This window comes from Lissotriton helveticus, chromosome 7, assembly GCF_964261635.1.
Source record: "Lissotriton helveticus chromosome 7, aLisHel1.1, whole genome shotgun sequence".
NCBI lineage: Eukaryota > Metazoa > Chordata > Amphibia > Caudata > Salamandridae > Lissotriton > Lissotriton helveticus.
In genome coordinates, this window is record NC_136068.1 from 1694999250 (window position 1) to 1695026700 (window position 27451).

At 47.0% G+C, this 27451-nt stretch overlaps 1 protein-coding gene across 1 annotated transcript in view; it reads right to left on the minus strand.

The window, feature by feature from the left end:
• LOC144769642 (uncharacterized) overlaps nucleotides 1-27451 on the minus strand; it is a 1000462-nt gene that overhangs the window by 479310 nt on the left and 493701 nt on the right. The window contains exon 34 of the mRNA XM_078653818.1: nucleotides 4639-4689. Within this exon, the coding sequence (XP_078509944.1) occupies nucleotides 4639-4689 (51 nt within the window). The remainder of the gene's footprint in view (nucleotides 1-4638; nucleotides 4690-27451) is intronic.

Consider the following 27451-nt stretch of genomic DNA (forward strand, 5'->3'; position numbering starts at 1 on the left):
TGCCGGCCATTTTGCTGCTGATGTTGTTGTTGTCTCGCCCTGCCTGAGTCTCCGCCCCGCTCCCGCCTTCACAGCTGACCCTCCCTCCCACTGAGACTATCAGGCCCGCGCCGTGAAGATAGCGCTGTGACCGTCCTGCTTACAACAGACACGGCCGCTCCTCCACGCTGCTCCCCGACCTGCCTCCTCTAACAGACTGGTATCGTTGCTCTCCCCAGCTGCCTACACTCACCGCCATTATCGCTTAACTGCGCACAGCGCTGCATTTAATATAACTATCTCGCACTGTAGAAGCGCTTTATTTTGATAAAACCGCCGCGAGTAATTTAAAACATCCCGCTCTGAAGAACCACATTGCTGCACGCATCGCCGCATTTTGTGTAAAGCACCTCGCACTGCAAGACCAATTTGATTGCCAAGATCGCTGTTATTAATTTGGTCCACTTACACTGCAGGATCGTTTTCTCTGTACTTGTTTGTTCAGTGTGCCTCACAGCGCAGAACCACCTCTCCTACTAAGTGGCTGCTGATATTATTGTGCCATCGCTTTGTGTTGCCTTGACTGACTTAATTTAAGTGCCTTCTACACACTTTGCTTTACTTTGGCTGCTTCTCCGTCCGTCCCACGCTGCCGGCCATTTTGCTGCTGATGTTGTTGTTGTCTCGCCCTGCCTGAGTCTCCGCCCCGCTCCCGCCTTCACAGCTGACCCTCCCTCGCCCCTCCCCTTCCACTATCCACATATGACAGATGCATTTACGCGCAGCGTCCACGCGCTGCGGCCGCGCCGAAGGTGCGCCAAAGGTAAGCCCGTCTACGCCCGTCCACGCCTGGACCGCACCCAGCGCCAGACCCCCTGGTCCCCGCCGCTCCCAACCCTCTAGAGTCACATACGATGCCGCTACTCTCCTCGCCCTCAACCCCGGACGCACCCCACTCTGCTGCCAAGCTACCCCAGGACGTACCCACGGCCCATTCTCCTGCCTCTCCTGTAAGTTCAACTGCGTCAGGACCCTCACCAAACACACTTCCTCCACACACAGCTCCGAACCCAACGACTTGAAATGCATCCTACTGAACACCCGCTCGGTCCACAGACACGCAACCGAACTCTGGGACCTAATCGACTCTACATCTCCTGACATCGCCTTCCTCACTGAAACATGGATGAATACATCTTCGGCCCCCGACATCGCCATAGCCATACCGGACACATACAAGATCATTCGAAAAGACCGCACCATTAACAAAACTGGAGGAGGCATAGCCATCGTCCATAGAAACACCATCAAAATTACAACCAGCTCTGACGACAATCTTGCAACCGCCGAACACCTCCACTTCCAGATCCACACCGACCCCAGGACCACACTCAGAGGAACCCTCATTTACAGGCCCCCAGGCACCCGATCTCAATTTAGTGACGACATCACTGACTTCATCAGCCCGCACGCCCTCGCATCCGAGAACTACATTCTCCTAGGAGACCTCAACTACCACCTTGACAACATTCTCGACAACAATACCACCACCCTTCTGGACAACCTGTCCAATCTCGGACTCAAACAACTTGTCGACACCCCCACTCACACAGCCGGACACACACTCGACCCTATCTTCACCTCCAGCAAGCACATCTCCTTCGATCACACTACAGCTCTCCACTGGACGGATCACAGCTGCGTTCACTTCAGCTACAAAACAACCCTGACCCACAACCGCCCACAACCCATTCCCCGAAGAAAATGGAAAAAAATCACCACCGACCAACTCCTCACATCACTCAGCCAAAACACTCCCACCCTAACAACGGACCCAGACCAAGCGGCCACAAACCTCAGGCAATGGATCACCAACAGTGCGGACGAACTAGCACCCCTGAAAAAACACCAGCTGAAATCATTCAGCAAAGGGGCTCCCTGGTTCAATGACGACCTTAAAAAGTCCAAGAAGACATGCCGCACCCTGGAGAAGAATTGGAGAAAAGAACCAACCTCAGACAACATGGCCTCCCTCAAGACAGCCACCCGCAAACACCACCAACTGATTCGATCAGCCAAGAAATCAGCATTTAAGGAACGTCTCGACAACAACTCTCATAACAGCAAGGAACTCTTCAATATCGTCAAAGAATTCACCAACCCTCCCGCAGCATCCAACGACATCACTAACTCCCAAGACCTCTGCGATGCGCTATCCTCCTTCTTCTACAACAAAATCGCCGACATCCACAACAGCTTCACGAATACTCCCAATGACCAACTCACCCCACCCCCTTCTGTTCCCACCCCTCCAACTAACTACCTCAAGTCCTGGAACCCAATCACCATTGAAGATACCATTCGCCTCATGAACTCAATCCACTCTGGCTCACCCTCGGACCCCTGTCCCCACTACATCTTCAACAAAGCTGACTCCATCATCGTCCCCCAACTCCGCGATGTCATCAACTGCTCCTTCAACTCCGCCTCCTTTCCAGAAATATGGAAACACGCCGAACTCAGCGCCCTTCTGAAAAAACCAACAGCAGACCCCTCAGAACTGAAAAACTACCGACCCATTTCCCTCCTCCCTTTCCCGGCCAAAGTCATCGAGAAAGCCGTCAACAGCCAACTCGCAGCCTTCCTCGAATCCAACAACTCCCTGGATCCCTCACAAAACGGCTTCCGAGCCAAACACAGCACCGAAACCGCCCTCATTGCGGCGACCGACGACATCCGAGCACTCCTGGACAACGGTGAAACAGTGGCCCTCATTCTACTCGACCTCTCCGCCGCCTTCGACACTGTCTGTCACAACACCCTCATACAACGCCTCAGCAACATCGGCATACAAGGAAAAGCCTTGGACTGGATCATCTCGTTCTTAGCCGGAAGAACCCAGAGAGTCCGACTCCCCCCTTTCTACTCCGAGTCCACCGAAGTCATCTGCGGCGTACCTCAAGGCTCCTCACTCAGTCCCACCCTCTTCAACGTCTACATGAGTCCCCTCGCCTCCATCGCACGTCAACACAACCTCAACATCATCTCCTACGCCGACGACACCCAGCTAATCCTTTCCCTCACCAAAGACCCCAACACCGCCAAAAACAACCTTCACGAAGGTATGAAAGAAGTAGCCGAATGGATGAAACAGAGCCGCTTAAAACTCAACTCAGACAAAACGGAGGTGCTCATCCTTGGATCCTCCCCCTCAGCTTGGGACGACTCCTGGTGGCCTTCCGCTTTGGGATCAGCGCCCACACCCACAGACCATGCACGTAACCTTGGCTTCATCCTAGACTCCTCTCTCTCAATGTCCAGACAAGTCAACGCTGTATCGTCCTCCTGCTTCAACGTCCTTCGCATTCTCAAAAAGATCTTCCGCTGGATCCCCCTCGAAACAAGAAAGACTGTCACCCATGCACTGGTCACAAGTCGACTGGACTATGGCAACACACTCTACGCCGGAATTACAACAAAACTGCAGAAAAAGCTCCAGCGCATTCAAAACGCATCAGCGAGACTCATATTAGACATCCCACGCCAAGAACACATCACCGGTCACTTAAAAAACCTCCACTGGCTTCCCGTCAACAAAAGAATCACCTTCCGCCTTCTTACCCACGCACACAAGGCCCTTTATAATCTAGGACCCGAATGCCTCAACACCCGACTGTCCTTCTACTATCCCACCCGCCAACTAAGATCATTCAATCAAGCCCTCGCCGCAGTCCCGCGCATCCGAAAAACCACCATGGGTGGCAGATCCTTCTCCTTCCTGGCTGCCAAGACCTGGAACTCACTCCCCATCCACCTCCGCCTTACTCAGAATCACACCTCCTTCAGAAAAGAACTGAAAACTTGGCTATTCGATAAACAGTGATCCCCTCCCCCTAGCGCCTTGAGACCCTCTGGGTGAGTAGTGCGCTTTATAAATGCCTGAACTTGAACTTGAACTTGAACAGCCCGTTCCTCCTTGCCTGTCCCGGAAGTCAGGCACAGGGGAGGAGTCACATCATCATGGCTTACCCGGATCAAAAGAGAGATGGAAGGTCGCACCGTGGGGTTGGCGAAAGAGAAGACTGGGAATAAGGATGGGACGCTAGAGGAAGTGGTATCAAAGAAGGTCCCCGAGGAGTAATGCAGGAAGGAGTGGAGCAGAGTGAGCCTGTGCTGTCCGCGAGAATACAGGAAGACCCGACAGAGAGGGAGTCTGCCCGCCGCCCGTCAACCAAAGATGCCAGCTGCGTCCTAGGAGGGGCGTGGCTCCACCAGGTGCGTGCCCTTTTCCTTGAATGAAACCAACGCTAGGGACAAACTACGAAAGGAGTGTGGAGGGGAGGAAAGGAGAAAAGGAAAAGAAAAAGGGGTGGGAAAACACAGAACAGGAAGAAAAAAGGATACCCCCCAGAAAGGAGCAAAAAGAATAATAAAAGAAATAGAAAAGAAAAAGGAAGAGAGAGAGAACGGATAGACGCCTTCCTCTGTAGAGTAAGAGAAGAGGGGCAGAAGGGCCAAAGTCAGTTTCATGGTTTTCTGAGGCTTTCCTTTAATATATATATATTTTTTTTTGTAGTTAAAAATATAGCTAAAACGCATCCCCCTCCCCGTAGTAGCACGAGTAACCACCACTTCTAGAAAACAAGGGCAGACACTTACCTGTTTCTTTGTTTCTGTTGAGGGTGCTGGCGGGGAAGAACTCTGAAGAACCTGAAAGAGAAGAAGACGTTGGAACACCTGAACAACGACTTTGTTCAATTAACAATAAAATAACTGTATACGTCTAAATAAAGGAGTAATAACATACTTTATGACTATCCTGGGTAGTTTCTTAACAACTACTTCAGGCATTTGGTCACAGACGGGCTGTTAAAAAACGCACCATCTCTCGATAGGTTGTTTTTTGTATTAAGATACTAGAGCTACGACAGCAACCACTGCATTGGCACGTGGAGTCCCACTCCTTGATATCTGCCAGGCGGCAACGTGGGCCTCTCTGCACGCGTTCACCAGACATTACTTCTTGGACAGTCAACTTCGGAGAGACAGCTATTTTGCCCTTTCGGTCCTCCATTACTTTTTTTGTCTGAACTTGGTTTGCAGACCCTCCTCCGGGGATGGTATTGTTGGGGCATCTATTCTAAGGTAAGGAATTTACAAATAACTGTCTCTTTCAGATGAACAAGTTACTTACCTTCAGTAATGATGACATAGACATAGACAAGAGACATAGACTAGTTGTAGATTCCTTACCACCCTACTCATTCTCCCCACTCTGCGAACTGACTTATAGGGATAGGGACTCCCTTATAGGGAAGGGCCCTAGTTGTGGCGCACCAGTGGTCAGTGTCTTTCATGGCTCTGCACATCTGGCGTGGAAAATTGTGTCAGAACTGACTTCAGCGCGCATGGGCAGGGTCTAAGTAGTCACTGCTATTTCATCCCGCCGACCACGATGCCGACAACGGATGTGGAGTCGACCAACGCCACCTACCGACACGCAGGGGTACTGCAAAAAAAAAATCTCCTTATCCAGTCTGATGCCTGGGGGAAATTCTAAGGTTAGGAATCTAAAACTAACCTGTGTATCTTACATATACATCATTACTGAAGGTAAGTAACTTGTTCTTCTCGATGTCTACACTTTAAAACTTTATTCTCCAATGTCATATCTATAAAACAACATCCTGTGTAGGAAGTCAGCGACCTGTTTGGTGCTAGAGAAATAACAATAAGTGCATGGTTAATCTTGTGAATGTGAATCGGGATAAAAACTCATCTTGTCACAGACCCCGCTTATTTAAACCTATTACCAGTGAAACTGGTAAGAGCTATTGCAAAAAAACAAAGGCTGGTCTCGTCTTTCGACAGTTATTGGTATTCACTCGAGATACACACAGTGAATCTACATAAGGCAAATTTGCATTCACTGAAGTTTATAAAAAGTCACGTTAAATGAATAACACCAGAGTGTTATTCTGATAAAACTCCCATGGCCATATTTTCAAATCTTTTATGCTGGGTTTGTTACAAAAGTGACACAAACCTGCAATAAAAGGTTTCTGTAGGATTTAATATTTTGCGCTAGAAAGTTGCCTAAAAGTAATGCAAAGTAGGGCAAAGAACTGCTTTGTATTACTTAGCGTCAAAGGGGTATTACATGGGGTATACACGAGCTATACCATGCAACCACCCATGCTTTTTGACGCCAATACACGGTCTACTAACAATAGTAGACAGGGATTTGCGTAAAAAATTAAAGCCACTTGAAAACAGGCATTCATTTAGGGGGCACTCCTTTGGGAACTGTTCATTGGTAACTGCAGGGACAGACTCATGACTGTTACCGGGGCAGATGCTGGGTCTTATGGCCTCAAGAAGAACACTCTGATCGAGGGCTTTGGACTCACAACTGAGGAATATTGAAATAGATTTGTGGGGCTCACATAACCCAAAATCAGTCCTGGATTGACTTTGTTGACTACTCAGTCAAGACACTAGATGGTTGGTTAACTGTAAATAATGGGCATGATTTCAATGGACTTTACAAATTGTTTTTGAGGGAACATATTTTGAGTAATTGCACTAATGAAAAGTTACATTGGCATTTGGTAGACTTAGGTCTAATTTATCCCCAAGAATTGGGAAAGAAGGCACACCATTGGGTCAAGACTAGGGTAACAAAAACAGCCACTGTAGGTGACCAAAAGAAATGGGTTACAAAACCTCCCCAGGGGAAATTCCCCTGTATCAATGGTACTAGAATAGAGGCTCTGAGGGATACAGGTGCCAGTGTCCCATGGTGAGAGACACACTGGTTTCCCCAGAGCAATACCTAATTGGGAAAACGTACCCAGTCACCAACACTGACAGTGTTACTACTAACAATGCCATGGCTATGATGACATTAGACTGGGGGGGGGGGGTTACTGGCCTGAAACAGGTAGTGGTCTCTCCAACGTTTCCAGATGCCTTTCTGCTTGGTAAGGACCTGGAAACCTGGGCTGAAGTAGAATTAAAAACCTGTGCAGCAATGCTGGACATCCCTGAGATTGTGTGTGTCAAGACTAGGGCACAGAGCCGAAAGCAGGGTGAAAGAGAAGTGTTAGAGCCTGAAAGAATGGCCCAACCTTCCAAGAGGAAAGGTAAGAAGACTGGGAAACCAGCTTCTGAAAGGCCAAAAGCTCCGGACCCCTTTCCTCAGAGAGAGGCCTTGGAAGCCCCAGAGGTAACTGAGCCTATGGAACTTGACCCTTATCAGGTTGAGTTATTGGGCCCAGGGGGACTCACTAGGGAAACGCTGTGCCTTGGACAGCAGACCTGTCCATCTCTTGAGAGCCTGGGGCAGCAATATGCTGCACAGGAAAAGGGAGATGTCTGTGATACTCACCAAGTTTATTGGTAGGAGGGACTACTGTACACTGAGGCCAGAGACCACAACCTTGTAGCCACTAGGAGAGTGATAGTACCTCAGACGTACAGGGAGGTCTTACTAACTTTGGCTCATATGACATCCCCATAGCTGTACTTCTGGGCCAAACCTATACCTTACCTGGGAAAGGGTAGTTAGCCGCTTTTACTGGCTCCTGATGTATCACAAGGTAACAATGTTTTTCAGTTCCTGTGTCACCTGTCAAGCCAGTGGCAAAACAGGTGGACACCCAAAAGCCCCCTTAATTCCACAACTAGTGGTTGGGTTCCCCTTGAAAGGGTAGGTGTGGACATAGTGGGTCCACTTGAACCTCCCACATAATTAGGAAACACATTCATACTGGTGGTAGTAGATCATACCACCAGGTATCCTGAGACAATACTCCGTAGGACTACTACAGCTTCTGCAGTAGCCAAGGCCCTCATTGGTGTCTTCACCCAGCTAGGGTTTCATAAGGAGGTGGTTTCAGATAGAGGGTAAAACTTCATGTCTGCTTACCTAAAGCATGTGTGGAAAGAGTGTGGAGTGCAGTACAAGTTTACTACACCCTATCACCCACAAACCAATGGCCTTGTTGAGAGGTTTAACAAGACATTTAAAGGCATGATTATGGGGCTCACTGAAAAGCTCAAAAGGAAATGTGATGTCCTATAACCATGCTTATTTTTAGCCTATAGAGAGGTGCCTCAGAAGGAGTAGGGTTTTCCCCCTTTGAACTTCTGTTTGGCCATCCTGTTAGGGGACCACTCTGTCTTGTAAAAGAGGGTTGGGAGAAGCCCTTCCAAGAACCCAAACAAGATATTGTGGACTATGTACTAAGCCTAAGGTCCAGAATGGCAGAATACATGGAAAAAGCTTCTAAAAATCTTGAGAACAGCCAGGAGCTCCAGAAACACTGGTATGACAAAAACGCTGCACTGGTGGAGTTCCAACCAAGGCAAAAGGAGTGGGCTTTGGAGCCTGTGGCAACCAAGGGCCCTCCAGGGCAAATTGAGTGGCCCTTACCCCATCTTTGAAAACAAAAAGTGAGGTCACCTACTTGGTTGACCTGGGCACAATCAGGGCGCCCAGAAGGGTGATCCATGTGAACCGCCTTAAACCTTTCTATGCACACAACAACACACCTGTCAGTACTGATATTTAGTTGATCAATATTCTCTTAGAGCACACAAGACAACTTAGTGTGACCCAAAAACCTGTTTTTTTCCTTTTCTTTAAGTTTTAGAGTTCATTTTTGCATAAAATAAATAAGTTTGAGTATAATGCTGTTTAACAAAGAGAGTGAACACATTCAAAAAATGAAAAAGTAAACACATAGGTGAAAACAAAAAGCAATACAGCCCAAACAAGTTGAAATTGATTTGACTGAGTTTTTTCACAACCTGGTTAAAGGCAGCGTCCAAACAGTGCACTATTCAAAGTCCCCAGTGCATTCATAGAAAAGGAAGGAAGTAGGTTCGCATTTTTTCCCAAACTTTTTGAACATAGGGGTTCTGCCTGATAGTGTGTTTCCTCACACTTGTTTGGACACTCAAAAACTAAAAAAATATTGGTAGGGTTCTCCGCAGGACCTAAAACTCATAGAGAGCTATTTTAGAGATCAATTAATCTCATCTGTTGAGATGAATCAGAAAATCATCCATACTATTCTAGTTCAGATTTTATACTTTTAAAGGATGTCAATTTCTCCGATGCAGTGTAGCTCTTCAAATGCGATCGTGTGCAGACTATTTGTTCTTAGAGGGTGTAAGTTACTTCAGAAGAAGTGTAGCTTTTTCAATACGATCATGCACGGACCTTCGAAGATAGTGTTCGTTTCTGAGTGGACGCAACTATTTCCAATCCTGCGTTGAACCTTTAGGTTTTCTTTCAATCGCGGTGGCGTCCAAACCATACTGTGTATTTTTTGCAATTTTTCCATGACAGGGCTGACATTACCATGCTGATGGTGACTGGTGACTGGTGAGGATCAATCAGGAGACAGAGAGTAAACCTCTCACTGACCTCCTCTCTTATAGCCCCAAAGATGGATCAGTGGATGGAGTTGTGTATTCAGACACCCTCTCTGCCCAACAGCAGGCTGACTGCAAGCAAGGCTAGAAGCAGTATGCTACGCTCTTTTCCTTACCCTCTGGTCAGACAAACTGTTGTACCCATGATGTGGTCACCGGGGACAGTGTACCTGTCAAAAATAAGATCTATTGACAGTCTGATCAAGTTAAGGAGAGCATCAGAGCTGAAGTCAGCAAAATGCTGGATTATGGGGTTATTGAACCCTCTGAGAGCCCCTGAGCCAGCCCAGTGATTCTATTCCCCAAACCTCATCCCCAAAGTGGAAAAAGAGAAGAGAGGTTCTGAGTGGACTATAGGGGGCTCAACTCTGTGAGCAAGACAGATGCTCACCCTATCGCAAGAGCTGATGAACTAATAGACAAATTGGGTGCAGCCAAATTTCTAAGTACCTTTAACTTAACTGCAGGGTACTGGCAGATTGGAATGGCACCAGGAGCAAAAGAAAAGACAGCATTCTCCACACCTGATGGGCATTATCAGTTTACTGTTATGCCTTTGGGTTTAAAGAATGTCCTTGCCACCTTCCAAAGGTTGGTGAATCAAGTCCTTGCTGGATTGGATGCCTTTAGTTCAGCATATCTAGATGATATTGCTGTCTTTAGCTCCACCTGCAGGATCACCTAATCCACCTGGGGAAGGTTTTAAAAGCCCTGCAAACTGCAGGCCTAACTATCAAGGCATCCAAATGTGTTATACTTGGGCCACTTTGTTGGTGGAGGCACGTGCAACCCTCGCAGAACTCACCTCCAAGAAGATGCCCAAAAAAGGCAAACTGGGCAGTTAGCTGTCAAAAGTCATTTGACACCCCGAAAGAGGCAATGTGCTCACCACCAATTCTGAAGGCTCCAGACTATACCAAGCAGTTAATTGTGCAGACTGATGCCGCTGAGCTAGGGATAGCAGCGGTCATATCCCTGACCAATTATGAATGTCAAGACCAACTTATTGCTTTTATAAGCAGGAGGCTACTCCCCAGGACGCAGTGTTGGAGTGCCATTGAGAGGGAGGCCTTTGTTGTGGTTTGGATCCTAAAGAAGCTGAGACCATACTTGTTTGGTTCTCATTTCCTAGTGCTCAAATGGCTAATGCAAATGAAAGGTGAAAATCCTAAAATATTTTTTTCTTACCCCGCAGACAACCTTTATGTATGTGAGATTCTATCTTCACCCCCTTTGGTCCTGAAGAAGGTGGCGTTGCCACTGAAACGCGCACAGACCAAGCTTGCCACTGAGAAGTGGTCCCGGAGAGACAATTTTAACATCTTAGATTGTTAGATGACATACACGAAAACAGATCTCTCTAACACAACTTGGGACCCTCTTAGAGGGCTGAATCTCCAGTGAAGTGTATTTATAGTATGATTGCAGTTAGAATTAGTGTGAATGTTTTGGGGAATGAATGAATCATAGGTTGCTGCTGGTATATGTATTCTTGTGAATTTTAGTAAACCTAATTGTTTTTGTGATCTTTCTCAATTATATGTGTGTATTAAATGATATAACAATGAAATATGAATTGGAAATATTTATCTACTTGCACAAAGAAAAGATGTAATAAATTTAATAAAATTCAAAAAATATCTATATTGTATGTCTTAAAACTTTGATATGATATATAATAATGGTGGGTTTCTGACATAGTGAACCTACATAGGTCATGATAAAAGCAATATAGGTTGGATAAGAGGTTTTTTGTGTTAGTGCTTGCCAGCTGCCCTACCTTCCAAGCCAAAGACTTTATCCCCCGTGAGCACCGAATTTGATCACCCACAAATTCAGAAACCGTGAGTCAGCACCACTTGGCACCAGACACCTACGGCCCAAGTTCGAGAGGCCCAACACCACAAGGAGGTCTACCCTGCAATCCAGATCTGAGATCTGGTAATCTGTGACTTGGGAAACATCCTTAACAACGATGATTTTATAACGACTTACCTGAACAACGAAGCAGGAACCACGACTTTCAAAAACCACGACTTTCCTTATGCACGACTTCCCTAAACCACGAGTTTCTCCACTACCCTCCGCTCCAGTATAACGTCACTCCTCAGAATTAAGGGAACATTAGGGGAGGTATGGGGGGTCTCCCCCCCAAAAAAAGGAAAAAAAAAAAAAGAGCTAATGGTATGCGTTGTCAAAGAAAAATAATATAGTATATTTAGATCCGTTTATTTTTTACGAGAGGTTCACGCAAGAAGTATTGTAATTACAATAGTGCCATCTATTGGCCAAACACGAGATGTTTCATTTCGTGGTTTAGGAAGTCGTGTTAAAAAAGGTAGTGGTTAAGAATATCTCGTGGTTAGGCTTTCGTTGTTAAGGAAGTCGTGGTTTAGGCAGTAGTTGTTTAGACATACAACCCTGTGACCTCCCTCGAATCTCCAAACGATGACTGCAGCCCCTTTCTGGAGGATTCCCCCAACCTGAGCTGGTAAGAAAACCCAATGCCTAAAGACACCCATTCTCCTCTCGCCCCATGGCCTTGGGTGGCCCAACTGACGGTGTCCCAGCATCCCCAGGCATCCCAACTTATCTCTCTAACCGGTGATCACCTCCAGAAGATCTTCGTACCCGGGCATGCAGTCGTTGTTGCTACCGCAGAAACCCCCATTGAAATCAACAGGGCACCCAACGCCAAACCAGCACCCTGCACCCAGCGGCTCCTTTGTTGCTGCAGGTGTACTTTGGGTGCTAACTCAGATCCCCCTTTGCCCTGAACCTAATACTAGGAGCTTTGCTCCCACAACCTTGTGGCCTGCTCGTGAGCAGCCACCAACCGGATGGCCCATATCCCCCATTGGAAGACATTGGGCCTCAGCACTCTGTACCCTGCCACCCTAGAGCCGCTTAGGGTGTTCCAAGATGCATCCATGACCCTGGGGGAACCCTGGTGCTGCCTACATCTAAATATAGCATTCTTCCTCCCACCTCCTCCTAATGCCATAGTTGTGTTACTGCCACCTTGTGCCTCATTGCTTGCACTATTTTTTTCCCTTTTTTCTTTTTTTTACAAATTTTGGATGTCGGTCTATATTTGGGATTCTTTTGGTAAGATGTTTGGTCCTTTAAAGAGTAATTGGGCTTGATTTTGCCTTTTGTCACTTTTGGATGTTGACCTGATTTACTTTGCCAACATTTCATCTCCCATAGGCAAGCCAAGCTTTATCTTTAAGCATGACAGCCACGCCTTTCTTTTCTTTTATACACACGTTTTTATTTTAGGAGAGTCTGCGCTTAGCAGGCCATATTAACATCAAATTAAACATGGTGGTGGCATTTTTTATGATTTTGTGCAGTGTTGGATATTTTGTTAGTTTGTTTATATGTCACACTCAAATAGCTCTCAAATACGGGAGAAATAGAGATAAAATAATTGCTCTTATCCTCACATCTAGGAAGAAAAAAGTAGAATCTACACCCTTCCAAGATGGTGCCTGCTTTAGCCACAGTGTCTCGACTCTCTTCTACTACAGATCGGGAGGGGGTGACTTTTTTACGGACAGTGTTGGAAGATTGGTCTATTTCCCACACAAATGGGTGACATTTTTCCCATTTGTGTGTGAAAAATCCCACCAGGCGGGGCTAGGTAAAATTGAGCGATAATTGCTTCTTTCTTAGCAACATGTGGTAAATCTGCTGTACACACAAACACCTTGGGAAAATGAATGTTGGCTCAGCTTAAACCAAGCACTTTACAGGAGGGCCTCTTTCCCACCGCTGGCCTAATACCATCAAACCCAGGAGGAGGCAAGTCACCACCGCAGACACCAGCATGAGCAGCAAGGCAGAGAGTTAACACCTTTAGAAAGTCAGTGGTGCCCAGTGGTACCCAAGTGTTGGATGCACGCTGACTCTGTGCATGCTGCAGCCTCCAGTCATTTCATCTTGACAGTTAATCGTGGCTAGTGAAACATGCAGTAAGAGGAGGCAGGGGCTTAGAAGGACTCTTGCATGAGACAAAATGCCCACAAACCCCACAGCAGCCTTTTGTGTATGAGTTCACGTAGTAGCAGCCCCAGAGGGAGTGTAGTCCTCCTTCCCTGTGGGTGTGTGGAGGCTGGAGGGAGGGTTCCATCTTCGTGTACCGTGTGCAGTGACCATGTGTTTCCCAATGGGCTCAGACTGTGTGCCAATAGTTTAGACCAGAAAAGAATGGAATAGGCACCCCTGAGCGCTTTTTTATATGAACTGCTCCTTCGCATTGGAGTGCTCTCCTGAGCATAAGTGAGCTGGGATCACATTACCCAGAATTACATTGTTAAATGAAAGCACAGGTCTTGAAACTTGATGGCATGTGATTCGCATATGTGTGTGGGTTTGTGGGCAGAGCATAGATGTTTTAAAAAAATAAAGTGCTGAGGCTTTAAGTTTTAATTAGGACCCCTGCCCCACCCTGCACAATGCTAGAGTTGCCAGTACCAAGGCTGACTGAATCATCTGGCCTTTTTTCTGCATCCTACACACTATATTTCGCTCTCTAATTTAGCAATTTAGTAAATCTCTCCTCTTCTGGAGTCCTCAGGGGTACCAGGTTCCCTCCCACCAGGGAGGTCGCTTGCCTCTTTCATGTTTGTCTTCTGTAACTAAGCAATCTGAAGTACCCCCCAAGCAACAAGGAAGAAAAGACACTTATTTTAATGCTCGCATGGACTGTTTTCGGACTAACAGAAATAACTGGTTTACAGCTTAAGCATGTAAGTTTGAATGGCTATGTTTATGTTTTGGTACCCACTAATCTGAGCTGTCGAGGCCACTCTAGCAGGGCACTTTCCTTTCAGGTGCTCTTATAGCATACAAAGTGCACCTCGCTTGTGCCTCATTTGCTTCTCTGTCACTAATGTGAATGACGTTCGTCTCTCAGTTGCTTTATATCGGTCCCATCACGGTTTCAAACTCAGGTCCTTTGCCAGAACGTAGCGCTGCGAGATTAGGTGTCCATGTGCTACACCAGATGCTATTGTGTGGGAGTGCATATCTTGGAGCAACTTGCCCTGCATTGCCGCGGGTGCCAGCAAGAGCGCTTACCCTGCATTGTCTCGGTGCCAGTCTGCCTGCATGCCCTGCATTGCCTTAGGTGCCAGAACAAGCGCATTTCCTGCATTTTCCTTGGGTGCCAGTTCACGGTAGAGCACTGACACGCCGTGGTTGCCAGTGATGCACTGCCTCAGTGCCAGCAATAATGTGTGCACTGCATTCAATGCTATGATAGTGCCTCGATGCCAGCCTCACTTGGCACCCACCGCGCGGGTCTTTGGCACTGGTCGGTGCTGTGGTCACCCCAGGGCTCAGACTTCCTGGTGTTAACAGCTCAGTTTCCCTTTGCCTTGAGCATCGTGTGATGTCTTTTGTGGTGTCTCGGTTGGCCTCCAGGCACGTGATGGATTAATCTTGACATGGAATGACATTGACGGCCTCTCATATGCTTTGTGTTGGCCCTATCACGGTTTCAAACCCAGTCCCCTTGCCGGAATGTACCTTTGGGTGTCCATGGGCTCACCAGCAGCTATTGTGTGGAAGTTGTGAGAAAGTGCCCACTTTCTGCATTGTTGCCCACACTTTTTTATGAATTGCTGATGTGCTTTGACTGAGTGTGCCCTGGGCTCTTGCTAATCAGGTACCTCCTAAAACTGCATTGAAGCCTTAACCCAAGTGGCATCTTTGGCCACAGGCCAGCCCCTGCTAAATGGTACCACAGGTACCCAGGGCACTGTGACCAGAGAAGGCCTCTAATGGCTGCAGCACTTATTGTGCCACCCTTAGAGGTCTGTACCCTCACACACACACACACTGCCTTTGCAGGCTGCATGTTTTGGTGCAGAACAAAGTGAATAGTCGATATGGCATACATCTCTGTGTGCCATGCCTACAAACCTCTGCCCTGGCATAGATCAGTCAACCCTCTAGCTGGGTGCACTATAGCAGAGGTGAGGGTACCGATGCATGAGCCCTGTACCCCTATAGTGTCTAAGTATGTTCTTTGACATTGTAAGTTCAGTGCTGCCTTTAAGACTACATGGTGCTTAGAGTTTGTCATTATGAACTCAGCAGCACCATATTGGCTACACTGAAGACTGAGAAGTTTAGGTATCAAATTTCTCAAATGTATTGCAGATGCCTACAGTGCCTCGATGCCAGCCTCCCTTGGCACCCACCGCGCGGGTCTTTGGCACTGGTCGGTGCTGTGGTCACCCCAGGGCTCAGACTTCCTGGTGTTAACAGCTCAGTTTCTCTTTACCTTGAGCATCGTGTGATGTCTTTTGTGGTGTCTCGGTTGGCCTCCAGGCACGTGATGGATTAATCTTGACATGGAATCACATTGACGGCCTCTCATATGCTTTGTGTTGGCCCCATCACGGTTTCAAACCCAGTCCCCTTGCTGGAATGTAGCTTTGGGTGTCCATGGCTCACCAGCAGCTATTGTGTGGAAGTTGTGAGAAAGTGCCCACTTTCTGCATTGTTGCCCACACTTTTTTCTGAATTGCTGATGTGCTTTGACTGATTGTGCCCTGGGCTCTTGCTAATCAGGTACCCCTAAAACCGCATTGAAGCCTTAACCCAAGTGGCATCTTTGACAACAGGTCAGCCCCTGCTACATGGTACCACAGGTACCCAGGGCACTGTGACCAGGGAAGGCCTCTAATGGCTGCAGCACTTATTGTGCCACCCTTAGAGGTCATGTACCCTCACACACACACACACTGCCTTTGCAGGCTGCATGTTTTGGTGCAGAACAAAGTGAAGAGTCGATATGGCACACATCTCTGTGTGCCATGCCTACAAACCACTGCCCTGGCATAGATCAGTCAACCCTCTAGCTGGGTGCACTATAGCAGAGGTGAGGGTACCGATGCATGAGCCCTGTACCCCTATAGTGTCTAAGTCTGTTCTTTGACATTGTAAGTTCAGTGCTGCCTTTAAGACTACATGGTGCTTAGAGTTTGTCATTATGAACTCAGCAGCACCATATTGGCTACACTGAAGACTGAGAAGTCTGGGTATCAAATTTCTCAAACACAACAATGATGGACAGAATGTGGATCAATGTCACACATTCACCCCAGTCAAAAGATCTGGGCCCAAATCCATCGTTTTTCCACTCCACACCACCCTGGGTTAGACAATGGCAATATGCAAATCAGCGCTGACCCTGTTGCCCCATGGGAACAGTCCAGTCCGAACTACAAAAGCCATGCCCTTCCCAGAACGGAAAAAAGCATCCGAGGACCGGCCCGGTTTCGAGGTAACACCTCTCATCAGCCCGGCTAGCTTGATTCCAGTGGTGTGGAGTGTCTGGGACTCACGTCTGAGCATCCCCAGTACACTTAGAGCGGTAACTGCAAACACAACAATGATGGACAGAATGTGGATCAATGTCACACATTCACCCCAGTCTGTTCTTTGACATTGTAAGTTCAGTGCTGCCTTTAAGACTACATGGTGCTTAGAGTTTGTCATTATGAACTCAGCAGCACCATATTGGCTACACTGAAGACTGAGAAGTTTGGGTATCAAATTTCTCAACACATTATACCCACACTGATGCCAGTGTGGGATTTAATGAACAATGCACACAGGGGCCATATTAGAGAGGCCACCAGCAGACATGTTTCTGGACCACTGGGTCGAGAGCCTGCTGCTCCCTGAGGCCTGAAACAATGTACATGCTGGGACGAGGTGCCAAGCCTCCTCCCCCAGGATGGATAGAGTTCACAAAGGGGAAGCTTCAAAGGTGTGCCGCCTTTGTGAGCTTCCCCAGGGCACTTGCTGCTCTCGGCAACTGGTCCCCACTGGTTCTGACCCCCACTTTGGGAGGGGAAAAACAAGTGAGGAAGAGAGGTGTGCCCTCCTCTGCCAACTCCACCCCTCAGGTGGGGGAGACGAGGTGAAGCACATCTCGCAGTCCAAGCCATCTTGAAGATTGGGAACTCAGCCAACCAGGGATAGGCTCATGCCCCCCCTGGAGGGTGGCATAATAGGCGGTGTACCCACCCTAGGGAAGAAACCCATTGGTCACTGCCTTTTACATACCTGTAATGCCCCTAAATCTATTATTTAGGGGCGAGGAGGAGGCCCAATGACTTTGCCCCAGCCCTACCAGCCTGTCTCCCCCTCAAAACTGCTCCTGCGAAATCTCTGTGTGTCCTGCAGCCAGCAATCTCAAAAACATTGGAGGACCTTCCTGCCTTCAACTACAAAGAATCTGTCTCCTGTGAACACCCGATTTGTTCATCTGCAACCTCTGGCTCCAGACAGACACCGCGGATCCGCCCCACTCTGCACTTGCTGACCACGGCCTGAGCTCAAGTGGGCAAACACCATGAGGAGATCACCCCGGCAATCCTGACCCGTGATCCAGCAACCCCTAACATGCTTCCAGCCGATGCCTGCAGCCTAAATCAAGAAGATCCTCCAAACCGCGACCAGGAGCTGGTAAGAAAATCTGACCCCAAAAGGCAACCCTGCACCCGACGCCCCACAGCCTTGTGTTCTCAAACTGACGGTGCCTAACCAACACCTAACTTTCCAACTTACCTCTCGAAGTGGGGTCATACCTAGAAGATCTTCATCCAAGGGCCTGCAGTACCTCTGCAAACAGGAGGTTCTCCATTGAAACCAACAGGGCACCCAAAGGTAAAACAGTACCCTGCACCCGGCCGCCCTAGTGCCGCTGAGCGTGCACCTTTGGTGCTACTTTGTTTCCCCATTTGCCCTGAGCTAAATTCCAGGAGCTTTTCTCCCACACCCAAGTGGCCTGCTTACCAGCAGCCACCAACCGGAGGGCCCCTATGCCCAATTGGATAACATTGGGCCTAAGCACTCTGAAACCGGCCGCCCTAGTGCCTCTGAGTGTGTAACAAGAGTGCATCCTTGACCCTGGGGGAACCCTTATTCTAACCCCAGAAGCTCAACTCCAAAGACCGATTACTTACCTGGTAACCGTTAATTTCTCTCCATAGGAACCTATTGACTGTATTTCTCTGAATAATGTTCTGTGTGGAGTTGATTTATAAGGAAACCTAAAAAATAACAATTGTGCAAAACTGACTTTACTTACCTTTTCTCTAGGAAATGTCTCAGTATGATATCTCGGCATATCACACTGAGTATAAAAAGTAATCTGAAAAGAAATCTCAAAAGTAACGCAAAAGTAACTTACCTGTAATTGTTATTACAAAGTAAATGTACAGCATTGTGTGTCTTGTGCTTTCTCGCACTAAGTGTGCCAGGTGTGCCCAGACATGGCTTCTGGGCTCACTGTGCCACTGGAATCAAGCTATCCTGGCTGAAGAAGGGTGAAACCCCAAAACAGGTCCTAGGAACTCTCCAACCCCAGCTCCAGCGCCACCGACATCCCTCCATCGCAAGCCCTGTGCGACTCCCTCACCACCTTCTTTCACCGCAAGATCACTGACATTCATGACAGCTTCAACCCCGGACAACCCCTACAGGCCTCGACAAGCCTGACCCACCGCACCCCACCAACCACGACTCCCTGACAACCTGGGCCAACGTGAGCATCAAGGACACAATCAAGACCATGGGCACAATCCACTCCGGATCCCTGTCTGACCCTCTCCCACAGCACATCTTCAACAAAGCCGGCAGGTCCATCGCACCCCACCTGCGCAACATCATCAACCTCTCCTTCGAGACCGCTACCTTCCCTGAGAACTAGAAGCACGCAGAGACCAACGCTCTACTGAAGAAACCGAAGGCAGATCCGAGCGACCTCAAGAACTTCCAGCTCATCTCCAGGCTTCCATTTCCAGCAAAGTTCATCGAGAAGATAGTTAACATCCAGCTCTCCCGCCACCTCGAAGACAACAGCATCCTGGAACCCTCCCAATCAGGATTCCACAGCAACCACAGCACCGAAAGAGCCCTCATCGCCGCCACAGACGACATCAGGATCCTACTAGACAATGGCGAGACGGCAGCCCTCATCCTCCTGGATCCCTCCGCCGCCGTCGAGACACCGTCTGCTACCGCACACTACGCATGCGCCTCCGCGACGCAGGGATCCGTAACAAGGCCCTGGACTGGACCACCTCCTTCCTCACTGGCAGAACTCAGAAAGTCCGCCATCCCCTGTTCCGATCCGAAGCCTCCGAGATCATCTGCGGCGTCCCACAAGGATCCTCCCTCAGCCCGACGCTGTTCAACGTCAACATGGCACCACTAGCATGCATGGTCCGACAGCACAACCTCAACATAATCTCCTATGCAGACGGCACGCAGCTGATCCTCTACCTCACCAAGGACCCTCTAACCGGGAAATCCAACCTCCACCAGGGAATGGAGGCCACGCCGACTGGATGAAGGAAAGCCATCTTAAGCTGAACTCAGACAAGACTGAGATCCTCATTCACGGGCCCAACCCCTCAGTGTGGGATGACTCCTGGTGGCCCACATCACTGGGGACACCCTGGGCCCCTACCAACCACGCACGCAACCTGGGAGTCATCCTCGACTCAAAACTCACCATGACCAAACAAGTCAATGCAGTCTCCTCCACCTGCTTCAACACCCTCCGCATGCTCCGCAAGATCTACAGATGGATCCCGACAAACACAAGGAAAACAGTCACCCAGGCCCTAGTCAGCAGCAGACTCAACTACGGAAACACCCTCTACGTCGGAGTCTCGTCCAAGCTCATCAACAGACTGCAAAGAATCCAGAACGCATCTGCACCCCTAATCCTCGACATCCCGTGCCGTGACCACATCACCCCCCACCTGAGGAACCTGCACTGGCTCCCCGTCGACAGAAGAATCTCCTTCAAGCTCCTGGTCCATGCACACAAGGCACTCCGCAAAAACGGCACAGCCTATCTAAACAGCCGACTCTCCTTCTACGTACCGAACAGGAAACTCCGCTCCGCTGACCACGGCCTGGCAACGGTCCCGCGCATCTGCAGACCCACATCCGGAGGCAGGTCCTTCTCCCACCGCGCCGCCAAGACCTGGAACACCCTCCCCCTCAACCTACGACAACCCGAAGACCTGCTGACCTTCAGAAGATGACTTAAGACCTGGCTCTTCGACCAGTAGCAGCAGCACCCTCCCCTCTCCCCCCCCCCCCCCCCCCCGGACCCACCTCAGCGCCTTGAAACCCTCACAGGTAAGTAGTGCGCTTTACAAATGATTTGATTGATTGATTGATTGTTTCCGGTCCAGGGAGGACCTGGCTTTGCAGTTCGGGCCGGACTGTTCCCATGAGGCACAGGGTCAAGACTGATTTGCATATGGCAGGTCTAAACTGGGGTGGCATGGTGAGCAAAAGAATGATGGATTTAACCCAGATCTCTGGAGTGGGTGAATGTTTTGATTTGTTCTGCATTCCGTCCATCAATTGAGTGTCTTTTGCCAGTGTGATATCTAGGCATATGACACTGAGGTATGTAACCTTTACAACGAAACTTTTACAACGACCTACCATTACAACGCAACTTTTACAACGCAAACTATTACAACGCATTGCTCTGGGGGGTGCTCTAGGATAGGGAATAGGTTAATTTACTATCCAATAACCTTCCCAACTATCCACGGGGACTGGAGTTGGAATAGTAAATTAAACTATTCACTATCCAGCACCCCAAAGCGCTATGCGTTGTAATGGTATGCGTGGTAAAAACCGCGTTGTAAAGGTAGGCGTTGTAAAAGTATGCGTTGTAACGTCATACATCCCACACTGAGTAGAAAAAGTAATCTCAAAAGTAACGTAAAAGTAATTTACCTGTAATTCTTATTGCAAAATCGTTACAAAGTATATGTACAGCATTTCACAGTATTGCATTACCAGTAATTCATTCTGTAAACATTTCAAAGTACATTTACAATTGCATTTCAAACTGTACATTAACTGCAAAGTATTTACCAACTTACCTGTGCCAGGCTTACTTCGTTCTAGGAAATAAAATAACTATAAGAATATTTTGATACAAAACCAATTGGTCTGAAGTTCAGTCTTTGAATGTGTGAAATCATTTGCTGATTGAGTGGGTAAAACAAATGCTTAACAATGTCCACTGATACTTCCTTACTGCTTGACCACACTACCACAAATACAGAGTGAGGTGCTATCTAACTTTACCTCTGCCTACCTTTGGGGTTCACCTTGATGCTGTGCACACTATACCTCACTTTAGTGTAGTGTATACAGAACCGACTCCCTACAGTTATCTCTTGGCAACCTTTCTTCTTTATTCATGCCTCTGTGCGGGGTTCACAGGCTTTTTTTGATGTTTAATAAAAGCAGACGCTGAAAAGCCCAAATGTGGCATAAAACCCCATAAATTTGGTTTACACTCTTTACTCACACCTCCATTAGATGGATCCCATGTTTTGTTTTCTTGTTACTCGTTGTCAGTGCTATGTATATAGCTTTGCCTTCAGGCCGTAGGTTCCTTACAGTGTCACCAATACCAGGCATTCTACATGTTTTTATCTCTCCTTTTACAGTGCTGTTTTACTGTAGCTCATTGTCAGTGCCCTGCAGCTTTGTCTCGGAGTCAATTCTACTGTGGCATCTAAAGATTTATTGCCAAGCTTGGACTGTCATCTGCTATCAGTTATTCTGCAGCTACATCCCAGCACTTTGTTTGTCTTAGAGTCTCACCTGTTGCACAAGACATGGCCACTTTACTTAGGTGCATCTTGCACCTTCTGTTGATTTATTTTGCATTGTACGAGCTGTCTGAGTTCTTAATCACAATGATGTGCATCTTTTGTTGATTACTCAGTGATCTTTTTTTTTTTACTGTAAAGTAAAGAACCACTTTTCTCATTTGGTCCAATGGGTGAGGGAGTGAATTGAGCTTTTGATAAGATTCATCGTTAGCCTCTTCGTGTGCCTTTGTCTATTTTCGTCTAGTGTTTCACCCTTTGCTCATTCTTTTTTGGCATAAGGTCCCCTAATCTTCTGGTCTTTCTTCATTTCTCTCCTGTGGCTTTTCACCTCCTGCTAGTTAATTCTTTGCCTGTGCCTGTGCCTTCCCTCGACCCATCAGTCAAACCTCATCTTACATTCTCTCACCTTCCAGTACATCATTAGTCAATTGTTTCTCATCCGCAGCCTTCTTTTGGTGCCTCTTGCCTATTTATGTGCCTTTTTCAGTGCTTCTTGCGTCTTTCTGTGCCTCTTGCCTCTTTTTGTGCCTCTTGGTTCTTTCTTAATTCCTCTGTCTGTGCTTCACATGCCTGTTTCTGCACCTCACTTGCCTGTTTCTTTGCCTCACTTGCCTGTTTCTTTACCTCACTTGCCTCCTTCAGTGCCTCGCTTGCCTCTTTCTGCGCCTTATTTGCTTCTTTCTGCACCTCACTTGCCTCTTTCTGCACCTCACTTCCCTCTTTCTGTGTCTCTCTTGCCTCTTTCTCTACCGTTCTTGCTTATTTCTGCACCTCACTTGCTTCTTTCTGAAGCTGCCTTGTTTCTTTTTACACCTCTCTTGCTTCATTCTGCACCTCTCTTGCTTGTTCCTGCCCCTCTCTTGCTTCTTCCTCCACCTTTTCTGCTTTTTTCTACACTTTTCTTGCTTCTTTCTGTACCTCTCTTGCTTCTTTCAGCACGTGTCATCCTCGGTCTGCAGCTCTCTTGCTTCTTTCTGTACTTTTCTTCCTTTTCTGCATTTCTCTTTCTTCTTTCTGTACTTATCTTGCTTCTTTCTGCACCTCTCTTGCTTCTTTCTGTACCCTTTTGACTATTTCTGTACCTCTCTTGCTTTTTTCTGCGGCTTTCTTCCTCTTTCTGTACGTCCCTTGCCTCTTTCTGCACTTCTCTTGCCTCTCTTCACTTCTCTTGCTTCTTTCCGTACCTCTCTTGCTTCTTTATTCACCTCTCTTGCTTCTTTTTGCACCATTCTTGCCTTTTTCTGCACTTCTCTTGCTTCTTTCTGCACCTCTCTTGCTACTTTCTGCACTTCTCTTTCCTCTTTCGGCACTTCACTTGCTTCTTTCAGCGCAGCTGCCATTCCATCCTACGGCGGCCACCCTGTGCTTACCAGGGGCGAGTGGTGACATTTGAAAGTGGTGAGGCGTATAATTTGTAGCGGAGTTTACCGCAGCGAGCCAGCCTAGCGAGTGATCCCAAACAACCTAAGAAGGGTTCGGGGGTATTCTCCCCCGTAGAAATTTTTGAAAAAAGAGCAGAAAAATGATGCATTTTCAAGCAAATTTGAGAAAGCAAGGTAAATAAAGCAATCGTTATAGTGCAGTTATTACATTAATAAAGAGATGTGATATATTAACTTAGGTAGCTGCTAATTCAGTATAACCAAAGCGCTTCATAACAGACTTCAAGAAAACAATGCTGAGTACCTCATACATTTTTTCATTTAACAAACAACTAAACAGATCACAAACTAGCAGCATTCTGGGGCAAAGGTATTGGTAATGCCCAGAGGGTTAATATGCCTGCTGCAAAGAATGTGTACCATGCAGATCACGAAAGTGCATGTAACGTAGATCGTTCAGTGGGTCAGTTACTGCTTTTGTCAGAGAGATCCTTTTATTCCTTGCAGTTTAAATGTTACAAGCCTAACATAGCTACCATGGTATCTTCAGATACCACTATATTAATCCTGAGCTGTTGTTCTTTGTGTGTTTTACTTCCCCTATTTCTAGAAAGTGATGTTGTCCTTCAGACGTGATATTTTCACACAGCACACATGTATTGTGTGAAAATATCACACAGCACATGTTGAAACGTCAGTGATGCTGGTGTTGGGACTACACTGCATTAATGTGCCCCACCCAACACTAGTTGCTTAACTGGTCTGAAAAGATAGTCAAACATTTCGTTACTCCCAGTGAACTCCACACATGGAAAATATCACACAGCACATGTTGAAACGTCAGTGATGCTGCTGTTGGGACTATACTGCATTAATGTGCCCCCCCAACAGTAGTTGCTTAACTGGTCCGCAAACATGGTCAAACATTTCTTTACTCCCAGCAAACTCCAAGCATTGTTACCTCTAACTGAATACAGGGACTCAGAGTCCGGTGAAAAAGCGGTGATTATTGATTAGTAGACACTCAAGTGCATACCCCAGTGAACTCGAGCTGATACACATTTAGTGGTTTATTTACAAGTCTCTTGCGCCACTGTTGCATAATTTTTAACATGGGAAAAGTGACATACGGGTGGTGCATCTAATAAGCCCCTTAATAGTTCAGGTACAATGCATGCAGCCTATTTGGCTGAGTACATTTTTTGCACAAGAGAAGGGCTTTCCTGAGGGGTACCGTTGGAGTGTGGTACTGTGGTAATCTGTGGAGAACGCTTTTTTGGGGGAGGAGGGAAGAGCACCAACAAACAATGTCGCTCCAGGCACCATTAGCGCTAAGACCAGCACTCTGTCCATGACCTATGACCTTTACTTCCATTTCTGTATCCAGCGCGGACATTTGGTAGCATATACTTTCCTGCACGAGACAGGATCCTGGAGTCCCGGATTCTGTCTCGTGCAGGCAGGTATATTCTGCCAATGTCCGCGCTGGTCAGCAAAGCAGCAGGCGTGATCAGCCCCAAGGTTGACTGGCAGCAATTATCCCAGGTGGCAAGTATGGTCATTCCAAGATAGGAGGGAGAGGGGCCTATATGCACAATAAATAAAAAGAATGCAGGTTAAAAAAAGAAACCACCCGGGTGTCTAAACATGGAGGGCATAAACTTCCAATAATGAAACTAACATAGCAGGTGGTGTAAGTCCTGCATAGAATATAGTAAATGCATGTCCTGCAAAAATATTGTACATTGTTGATTGTCATTGTAAAGTATATAAATGACCTCTTAAGCATGTTCGATCTTGAATGTTTGGACGATTTCTTCTAAATTGTAGACAAGATACTTTTTTGGGCTGGGAAAACGAACACTAATTAGGCAGCAACATCTTAAGGATTTTGAGGGACATGTGCCAAACGTATTTTGGAGGCCTCTGTTTGGATTAGGTTTGAATTTACGAAACAATTTCAGCTCTTTCATACCCTCTCTAGCCAGGTCACAGACAGCCCACAGTCACACTTGTTCAAATTTTAAATGTATTTACATCTAATATTCAGGGATACAGCAGCAGCTCACTAATATTATTGCAAATAATTACTGTGAAATAAATTATGTGACTTCCTCACATTTCTCGTATGTGAGGTCCTTTTTTGATCACAAAGTAACTTGTTTTATGGATATTGCTTGAAACATAAACACAACATTTTCCTGCAAACTGTCTGCAGCAGCCTCTCGTACATCACGCAACTTAAGATACATTAAATAAAAACGTTATTTAGAACAAGCGAGTAATTATTGAAGGTCATCAGGGTAAAACTCAATGCAGAACCGAGCTGCCTCTATCAAGGGGCACCCTGAGAGCATGGGTCCCTGTGTCAGGGCCCATTTTGCCCATGCCTTAAAACGTCTCTGGTGCGCACTGCTTCTGGGCAAGATTTGAGGGAGCAGGTTTTAATGGGCTGTATGATTCGTGTGCTAAGCACCTGGAGAAAAGAAAACTTGAAATGTGCCCCCACCAGGCCCTTATGTCTAATCAATCACTTGGGCATCTATACATATGCTAAATATCAAGCATGCTGGAGTTAGCCTGTTTCTGAGCAATTAGATGGCCAAACTTATTTTGAGCAGATCAGGAAACACGTCATCTGATCAATGTAAACTGTGGATTAATTGCAAATTGGAATTAATCACAGCGCAGCGTTAGCCTCTGTGTATACTGCTTGCATTCAATCGCAGTCAATCTTTCTCTTGCAAACAAAGTTTAACCTATTCTGGGTGTAAAAAGAGAAAACAATTTAATATGCCCCTTGTTAACCTGAATTACTTCATGTTAAGGAAGGCACATCCATCCAGCTTTGATGTAGATGGAGACAATTCCTGTTAGTCACTCACGCCTCCAAAATATTACGCTAACAGAGTGATTGAGAACATGATTCAAATACAGGCAAGCAAATGCACTTTCATCAAGATGGATGGATGATTGGATGGTCTCTGGTGATTCACCAGTCGTGAAAGGATACATAGATGGATGGATGAGTGGGCGAAGGGTTACAGGAGAGAATGTCCAGAAGGATGAGTGGATGTATACATGAATGGAAGAATGCGCCATCTGATGGACAAATAAATTGATGATTTTTTACTGAATTGATACGTGGATGGATGAGTGAATGGGAAAGTCTCTAGAAGGATGTATGTATGAATGTATGAACCGATGTATGTAGTGGATGATGGAAACATGGACTAATTACTGGAAGGATGATTCAGTGAATCTGTAATCCCCAACTCTGACGCCCACCTCTTTGAAATGTCTCCAGCCTCCACTGGCGCTGGATACAGATAAGAAAGGTGACAGGTCGTGAAACTCAAAGGCGCCTTGAGGTCTGACTAACAGTCTGTCTGGGCGAACGTGCCGCTGTTTACTTAACTCAGTGGGATCACATCTACCAGCAGGGAGCAGCACAGGAGAGCAGCAGTGTTTGAGGTGGTCGCTGCCGAGAGATACTTTGATGTGTGCAGTGTAGTTCCCACTTTGGCACAGAGTCATGATGTGCAGACAGTCCTGCCCCCCAAATCCATCCTGCCTCCGAGGGATTATAGTGATTAAAGTGGCGGTAATTGGCTGTGTGTGCAAACCTTATTTTAGCCCAAATCCACCACAAGATTTTTCTTACATTACATAACACTAAATACAAGAAAGATCTTGCGGAGGATTTGGGCTAAAATAATGTTTCCACACACATGTGAGTGTTTAGGTATGCAGTATTTCATTTAGCTCCCGAGATAGGCACTGCAAAAGAGACTCGTAGTGACTTATTTTAGAACAAGTTTCAAAAAAAAGAATATACGCAGTAAATACAAAAAAAAACTGTTGTACATTGGATTATCTCCTTGTAGCTGCTCAGCCTGTATGAATGTGATGTCAGTGTAGAATGTTGAATGTTGGATGACAGAGTGAATAGAATGT